Genomic DNA, 7,573 nt, shown 5'->3' with positions numbered 1-7,573 from the left:
GCTGCAACCCGAGCGGCTGCTGCCCTGCTCAGCCCTCTGCTGTGCCAGCCCAAGCTGCTGGTAGCCCTGTCCACTTCCCTCCTGTGCCCTGGCTGCTGCTGGCAAGGATGCTGCCTGCCCTTTTCGGGTTAGGACAGGGTATCGTGTCTTAAACTTGTTGTTTATAAATACCTGCTGGCCAGGGCTTGTAAAGGCCAGCCGCAATCTGAGTGTGGGATGGCCTTATGAGGCCAGTGTGCTGGTGAGCCTCGAGTGCTCGGGGGCACTGGTGCCGTGCCAGCCTTGTGAGCAGGGCTCGAGCCGTGCGGTTGGGTGCCAGGAAGTGGGGATGCAGCTGTCTGCTTTCAGCTGAGGTGATACTTTGTCCTTTGCAGATCTTTGAACCCCAACTGAGTCATTGCCAACTTGGTTCAAGATGCCACCAGCCATTGGAGGCCCTGTGGGATACACTCCCCCTGAAGGAGGATGGGGATGGGCCGTGGTCATCGGAGCCTTCATCTCCATTGGGTTTTCCTATGCCTTCCCCAAATCCATCACTGTGTTCTTCAAAGAGATTGAGGTCATCTTCAATGCGTCCAGCAGCAAAGTCTCATGGATCTCTTCCATCATGCTGGCTGTTATGTACGCAGGAGGTAAGTGGACCGGAGGCAGCAGTACCCATGCACTGCAGTGCAGGATGCGGCTCTCCTGCTAGGTCTGATGGTTCACACCTTGCTGTAGTGACGACAGCCAAAACTTTGCTAGAAGTTGGAATTCTCTCCTTACGTGAGAGCAGAACTTCACCTAGTGAGTTTGATTGAAGGAGGTTGCTCAAAAAGTTCTATTTAATGCCCAGAATGCAAAAACTGGGTTAATCTGTCCTCTGTAAGTAAAATCTTTCCGGGGAGTTATGTATGACTTGTGTAATTCTGCCCTTGTCCTTGTTACAGTATGCTGAGGACGCTGCTTCCAGCTCCCACCCGAAGGCCAGGAGGGCTGCCATGCTGTGCGTAGGAGCCCTGCTTACCGGTCCCTTTCTTTTAGATAAGACTTCTTAAAATTTTTTTTTTAAATCCAGCAAACAGTGGCAGTATATAGGGATCTGTCCCCAGTTTCTGGTGAGCTCTGATGGCCCAGCTGTGCTCTGGGGTGCACTGAAACCTGGTGCTGGCTGTTCTCCCCGGCTGGTGCCGAGCAGTGCGGTTGGCAGCTTGTGCTGTTTGAGGGCGGCAGTGTGCTCTGCAAGTACAGAGACATGAGCAGAATAGAGCAAAACTACTTAAACTGAAGCAGCTCCCTGCCCCCATCTTTCAGAAACTGCTTTTTGGAGTCCTTTAATCCCCAAGCTGTGTGCTTTATGCCTGTCTTTAACTGGTGAGGAGCAGGCAGAGTGCTCCTGCGGGGCAACGCGCTCCCAGCCCTTGCCTCTCTGGTCTCCAAACCCCGGTGTCTCATACCCGCCTGCAAACACAGCTTTGCACTGGGTCGCTCAGCTGAAAGAAACTCTTATTAGAAGCATGCTGTGTGTCCACTTCAGAGGCAAATCGGAACTTGTACCGCTGCCATCCCTGGCTGGCAAACTGCCTGCGCCCTCGTTGCATTTGTGCATCGAAAGGAGCTGACGTCAGCGCCCGGCTGAGCACAAGGCTTTTCCTTTGGGGAACAGGCTCTGCTTTGTCCTCGCTCAGCTAGCGAAGCGACCAGCACATTTCCCTGCTCCCGTGTTATAACAAGCTTGTAAACCGTGTAACTGCCTTAATGAGACTCAATCTGGGCCATTCCTCCTCTCCTAATAGCTCAGAGCCAGTTCCTCTGGGTGCCCCGGGGGTGGCACTGCCTGGAGCTGCCTGGCCGCTGGGAGGAGAGCTCCCCACTCCAGTCCTCCTGTCTCCCTCCCTCCATGCTGGCACAGCCTCTCCCACTCCCCCTGAACTGTCCCCATTAAATCCCAGCAGCTCACTGGACTTGAACTGCTTGCCTGTAAGCTGGTGACAGGGATGCTGAAGCTGCCCCAGCCCTGCTTTGGTGCATCCCGGACTGCTGGAGCATGGGAACATGCAGCTGCCTGGCTCCTTCCAGGGCTCCCGCAGCCTGAGCCCAGGGTCTGAGCTGTGCTGGGGTGGTTGCATTGTGAAGTCTGTTCCCCTTGTCCATGAGGGTACCTTCCTGCAGGAACTGTGTGCTTGCTTGGAGGCAGAAAAAGTAGCTCATGCTCTGGCAAAACATCTTATCCTGGGCTGATGGTATCGCAGAGAGCTGGGGTAGCTCCTGTCCTGGGCAGGGCTGGGGAGGTGGAGCAGTGCATTCTGCAGCCTGAGGCAGCCCCCACCCCGTGGTCTCTGTTGGGGTACATGGGTGGAATGATCTTGAATGTCCCTTTCTCAGCTCCACATTAGGATTAGGGAGGACTCTGGTTCATTACTTATTTTTTCACAGTATGAATCATCAAAATACATCAGCTAACATTTGGTCAGAAATGCTTCATGAGAATCTATAAGGTAGGAGTGGGTGTGAATTCTTCTTTTAATTAAAAAAAAAAAGAGGGCAGTGGTAATTGCCACCAGGGTACACAGTGGGTACCTGCCAGCTGGGCAGGTTCCTGCTAGCTGCCCTTGGAGCCTGCCGCTCTGGGCTGGATTTCCTGGAAGAAAGGCCACTGCCGCCTTTAGACTCTGTCCAGGGGCATCACGTTTGCTAAGTTCAAGGTACACGTTTTGCAAAATGCTGAGTGAGTGCTCTGTGGGGAAGCATGCAGGGCTTGGGGTGATGTGACAGCCCCTGGGACCTGCTGCTGCCTCCCCTAGGATTGGGGTTATGGCTCCTTCCCAACTGCTGGTGGCATCAGGTCAGAGCTGCTGGCGAGGGCTGCTCCAGCTGGCACGTAGGCACTGCTCCAGCTGCGGATAGCGGGATGCTGCAGAGCAGGGGGGCCCTCTGTGGCAGCAGGTCTTCTGTAACCTTCTCCAGGCTTTGTTTAAACTGGGCAAAAAGGTCAAGTACTGTCTGAGGACCCATGAATAACATGTTGACAACCTTGCTACCTGTTAATGGCAAAACTAGGTCTGTTAATATTCAATGGATGTTCATTCAGTTTACTTAAATACATTTTAGTATCTGTAGAGCATGCTTTGCAGTATCTAATCACTGTTTGCTTTGGATTAAAGCTCCTGATAATGAAGTACTTAAAAGGTGGGTGTGCAGAGCAATTGGCCTCTTCCTACCGTAGGGGTAGCAGTGAAAACAGAAGCACCCCTTCTCCCCAGGGTGGCATGGTGCTGCTCCTCCTGTGAGTCCTCGGGGCTTTGCCTGTGCCCATTGAAGCTGTTTCTTCACAGCTTTGTCTGGTCTTGATCAGAAACCTCTTGTTGGAGATGGGCAGTTGCTGTGCACTTGTTTTGCTGCCCTGACCCCAGCCCCAAGCAGAGCACTGCGTGGGGCAGGTGGCTTCACCCTGTCCCAAACCCCTGTCCTGTGGGGCAGCTGGTGCCCAGACAGCTCCTGGTTTAGCTCACAGAAGGCAGCTGGCTTAGAAGTCTTGGCTTTCTGTGCTCTAACCAAACATCATTCTTATCTCCAGCTGCCTCTGAACCTCCCGGCCTTCCCCCTTCCTCCAGTTCCCTCGCTGGGTGAGGTGTCACTGTGTGAAAGCTGCAAAGAAGCCTGTGGCCCTAAACCTTCAGAGTGCTTCTGTGCATCTGTCTTGGCTCTCGTGCAAAGATAACTCATCTCTGGGCATATCTTCTTTGACTCCCCAGGTCCCATCAGCAGCATCCTGGTGAACAAATCCGGCAGCCGACCCATCATGATCGCTGGTGGCTGCCTCTCGGGCTGCGGGCTGATTGCAGCCTCCTTCTGCAACACAGTGGAGGAGCTGTACTTCTGTGTTGGGGTCGTGGGGGGTAAGTGATGGCTCTGCCCTCATGGGGCTGCAGTGGAGGTAAGGCCTCTCCCGAGGCAGCAAGAGGAGGAACTAAAACCCAGGAATTGTAGGGGAATGTCTACAGTGAATGTGTAAACCCTGGATTCCTGTTCCATGCCCTTAATAAGAGACAGCCCTGGTGACATAATGTGGAGAGACCCTACTAGTGACTGTACATAGGGCTAGTGTTTGGTGCCAAGAACAGAGCATCTGCTGTTCCTGCCTCAGGTTTGGGGTGTGTAAGGTTTGTCACAAGCCAGGGCCATGCTCCCCTTTTGGCTCCTGAATTCCTGCATGTGGCTTTGCTGCTGCCCTGTGTCTCCTCCCAAGTGGGCAGCAGGGGCTGAGCACTGCTCGTGTGATTGAGAAGTTAGTACAGCTGGAACGGAGCTGTGAAACCCCCCAGCACTGAAACCCTGCTCTCCTGCCTGTCCCCCAGCCCTCCTGCCCATGCTGGCTCTGGGGGTGGTTGAGCTGAGCCCCTTGTCTCTCCTCTTTTCCTCAGGCCTTGGACTTGCATTTAACTTGAACCCAGCCTTAACTATGATCGGCAAGTACTTTTTCAAGAGGCGTCCCCTGGCTAACGGGCTGGCGATGGCGGGCAGCCCAGTGTTCCTCTCCACCCTGGCACCCGTGAACCAGCTCTTCTTCGGCATATTTGGCTGGCGTGGCAGCTTCCTGATCCTCGGCGGTCTCTTGCTGAACTGCTGTGTTGCTGGATCCCTGATGCGGCCCATAGGCCCCAAGCCAGAGCAGCAGAAGAAAGAAGCTAATAAGGAGGTGCTGCAGGAGGCTGGGAAGGTGGTGAAAAAGGACGATGGTGAGACCAGCACAGACCTCATCGGTGGCAAGACCAAGAAAGAGAAGAGCACGTTTTTCCAGACAATCAACAAGTTCTTAGACCTGTCCCTGTTCACACACAGGGGCTTCCTGCTCTATCTGTCGGGCAATGTGATCATGTTCTTCGGGCTGTTCACTCCCTTGGTCTTCCTCAGCAATTACGCAAAGAGCAAGAAGATTGCTAATGAGTCTGCAGCCTTCCTGCTCTCCATCCTGGCCTTTGTAGACATGGTGGCCAGACCTTCCATGGGACTGGTGGCCAACACCAAGTGGATCAGACCCAGAATCCAGTATTTCTTCGCCATCTCTGTCATTTACAATGGCGTGTGCCACCTCTTGGTCCCCATGTCCACCACCTATGCTGGCTTCTGTATTTATGCTGGCTTCTTTGGCTTTGCCTTCGGCTGGCTGAGCTCGGTCCTGTTTGAGACCCTGATGGACCTGGTGGGAGCGCAGCGGTTCTCCAGCGCTGTTGGCCTGGTGACCATCGTGGAGTGCTGCCCTGTGCTGCTGGGACCCCCTGTGCTAGGTAGGGCGTGCTGAGACCAGGGCGCTCTGCCTTGTCCTGCCCGGCCTCGCCGAGGTGGCGGGTCCCCCCGAGCTGTGGGCAGCCCTCGGCACTGGGGCAGGGTCAAGGGGGGGGCAAGCACCAGCATCTGGGGGGTGGCCAAGGAGGTGGGGGCTGAGCCCCTGGCATGGGGTGGGGGAGCAGGGCCTGGAGGAATAAAGGCCTGAAGCCGAGGGTGATGGGCTTGGGCTGCTTTTGGGAACATCTTCACAACCTGGAGCAGTTCTGGGGGTGTCTTGCTAAGCTGTCCCCTCTCTGTCCCTCAGGGAAGCTCAATGACATGTACGGTGACTACAAGTACACGTACTGGGCCTGTGGAATCATCCTCATCATCTCTGGGATCTACCTCTTCATCGGGATGGGCATCAACTACCGCCTGGTGGCAAAGGAGCAGAAGGCGGAGGAGAAGGCGAAGAAGGAAGGGAAGGAGGAGGAGACCAATGTCGATGAGGCTGAGAAGCAGAAAGAGGCGAACAACGACGTGGCCCCCACGCCTGAGCGCGGAGGATGGTGCCAAAGAGGAGGAGAGCCACATGTGAGGGACTGGTCTTGATCCCGGAGTGTCGGGAAAGTGCTGCTGCCCTGGCGCGGTGGTTGGGGCAGTGCTCCGCCGGCGCTGGGCAGCTGTGAGAAGTGTTTAAACCAGGTGTTCATTTTTAACCAGGCTCTGAATTGTCTTTCCATCTGTGTTCAACAAAGGTAACAGGGCTATACGCGCAGTATCCTCGTGTGTTGGGGGGCAGGGAGCTTTTTATAGTCTGGCTTTTTAACAGTAACATGAATGTACTAATACGTGCCTTACAGTCTTCATATCTAGCTGAATCTGGATGAGCCTTAACTCTCAACTGTGCTTTAGCTCTGTATTCTGCTTGGGGGGGTGTGTGTGTGTAGGGGGGTGGGTGTGTGTGTTTTTTGGGGAGTTTTGTTGTTAAAAAGCCATAAAAAGCAGGATACTGTATTTGTTGAAGCACAGTGGTCTTCAGGGCCAGCCCCGGATGAATACTGCTTCACACGCTTCTTACTGCGGCCCCTCTGCAGAGGGGGAGTTCTGGGCACGGGGCAGGGTGGTCTTTGGCTCCTGTGCCCTGTGCCTCCTGTTTCTCTAGTTGGTCTTTAGGAATGTTTTGAAAACACATTAGCTACTGTAGTTCTTTAAAATCCCTCTTCTGTAGTTGTGTTCTCATGGGATATTGGGGTTGGAGAAGGACGGCTGCGGTTCAGGTTGGGCAGCATCACCCACTCTGGGGCTGGGGCAGGCCCCGTGACCCCAGCCCCTGCAGCTGAGCCCTCTGTGGGGATGGCTGGGGTTCCCCCCTGCTCCCCAGCTCTGCCCTGGCCGTGCCTCCTCTCAGCCCAACGCTGGGTGTTGTGAAACGGGTGTGAACATGGGGGCTCAGCTGGGGGTGCTGGCCTCGGTCCCCCCATGGAGTGTGTTTCCACCAGAGCATCCCTGCACTGACCAGTCCCACCTGGGTGGGTGTTGAGGTGCCTGCCCCTGGGCAGAGCGGTGGGTGGGTGGAGATGGTACATCCCTGAGACAGGCCTTCTGCTTTCGCTCTTTTATCTCTTAGAGAAACCTCTTTTACTTGCTTCTGTTCAACTGAGATCTTAAGGCAGCGGATGCCTAACCACTCACATCTAGGACATGTAAGGGGGAGGAAAGAGTTTGTATGTATTTATTTTTTATTTTTTAGTGTTGGGAAATATCTCAATGTACGCAGAGCAGGTTCATGGCTCTCAAGTTCTAGTAAGTGTTGATCAGAAATATGTTAAGAGGCTGAGTTTTTTTCAAATAAACTTGGTTTTTTTACAATTTACCTGTCAGATGTTGAACAACTTCTTTCCTGGAACCATGCTTCTGTGTGCCAGAGGGCATGTATTTTGGGTCAGTTTTGGGGAGAGGTGAGTGGGGCTGTGGCAGAGCCTGGGTCTCCACCTGCTGCTGCAGCACCCTGATTCTCCCCCTGCGCAGGTCCCACTGGTGTTTTCATACTGTAGAGTAACTTTATAAAGCGAGCAGTGTATTTTGTACAGAAGGATTTCTTTCTGCAGTGCTGAGCTGCGATGCTGTAAGGCCGAGTGGTGGTATTTTTGTGAATGGTGTCTGTCTGAGCTGCAGTGGTGGGCTCATGTTGTGATAAACCAGCCCTGAGGAGCTGCCCTTCCTCCCTGGTTTTGTAGGCATGGGCAAGCCCCCATCCCGGCTATTCTGGGGTAGGGCCTCCCCTCAGCTGGGGTCACCTGGGTGGGGGGCTGCGGGAGGGGGC

The 7,573-nt window shown here is 54.4% G+C and overlaps 1 protein-coding gene across 1 annotated transcript; it reads left to right on the top strand.

Moving 5' to 3' along the window:
• Positions 1 to 370: 370 nt before the first annotated feature.
• On the top strand, positions 371 to 6,045 carry SLC16A1 (solute carrier family 16 (monocarboxylate transporter), member 1). Its single transcript, XM_010087828.1, is given in 5 exon segments — positions 371 to 632; positions 3,735 to 3,878; positions 4,404 to 5,267; positions 5,573 to 5,792; positions 5,794 to 6,045. Coding segments are annotated over 5 exon segments (1,497 nt in total). The 5' UTR covers positions 371 to 415; the 3' UTR covers positions 5,846 to 6,045.
• The last annotated feature ends 1,528 nt before the right edge of the window (positions 6,046 to 7,573 follow it).

The sequence above is a fragment of the Pterocles gutturalis genome, unplaced genomic scaffold (assembly GCF_000699245.1).
Source record: "Pterocles gutturalis isolate BGI_N339 unplaced genomic scaffold, ASM69924v1 scaffold33821, whole genome shotgun sequence".
Taxonomy (NCBI): Eukaryota; Metazoa; Chordata; class Aves; order Pterocliformes; family Pteroclidae; genus Pterocles; species Pterocles gutturalis.
This window is presented reverse-complemented; position numbering and strand designations above follow the sequence as displayed.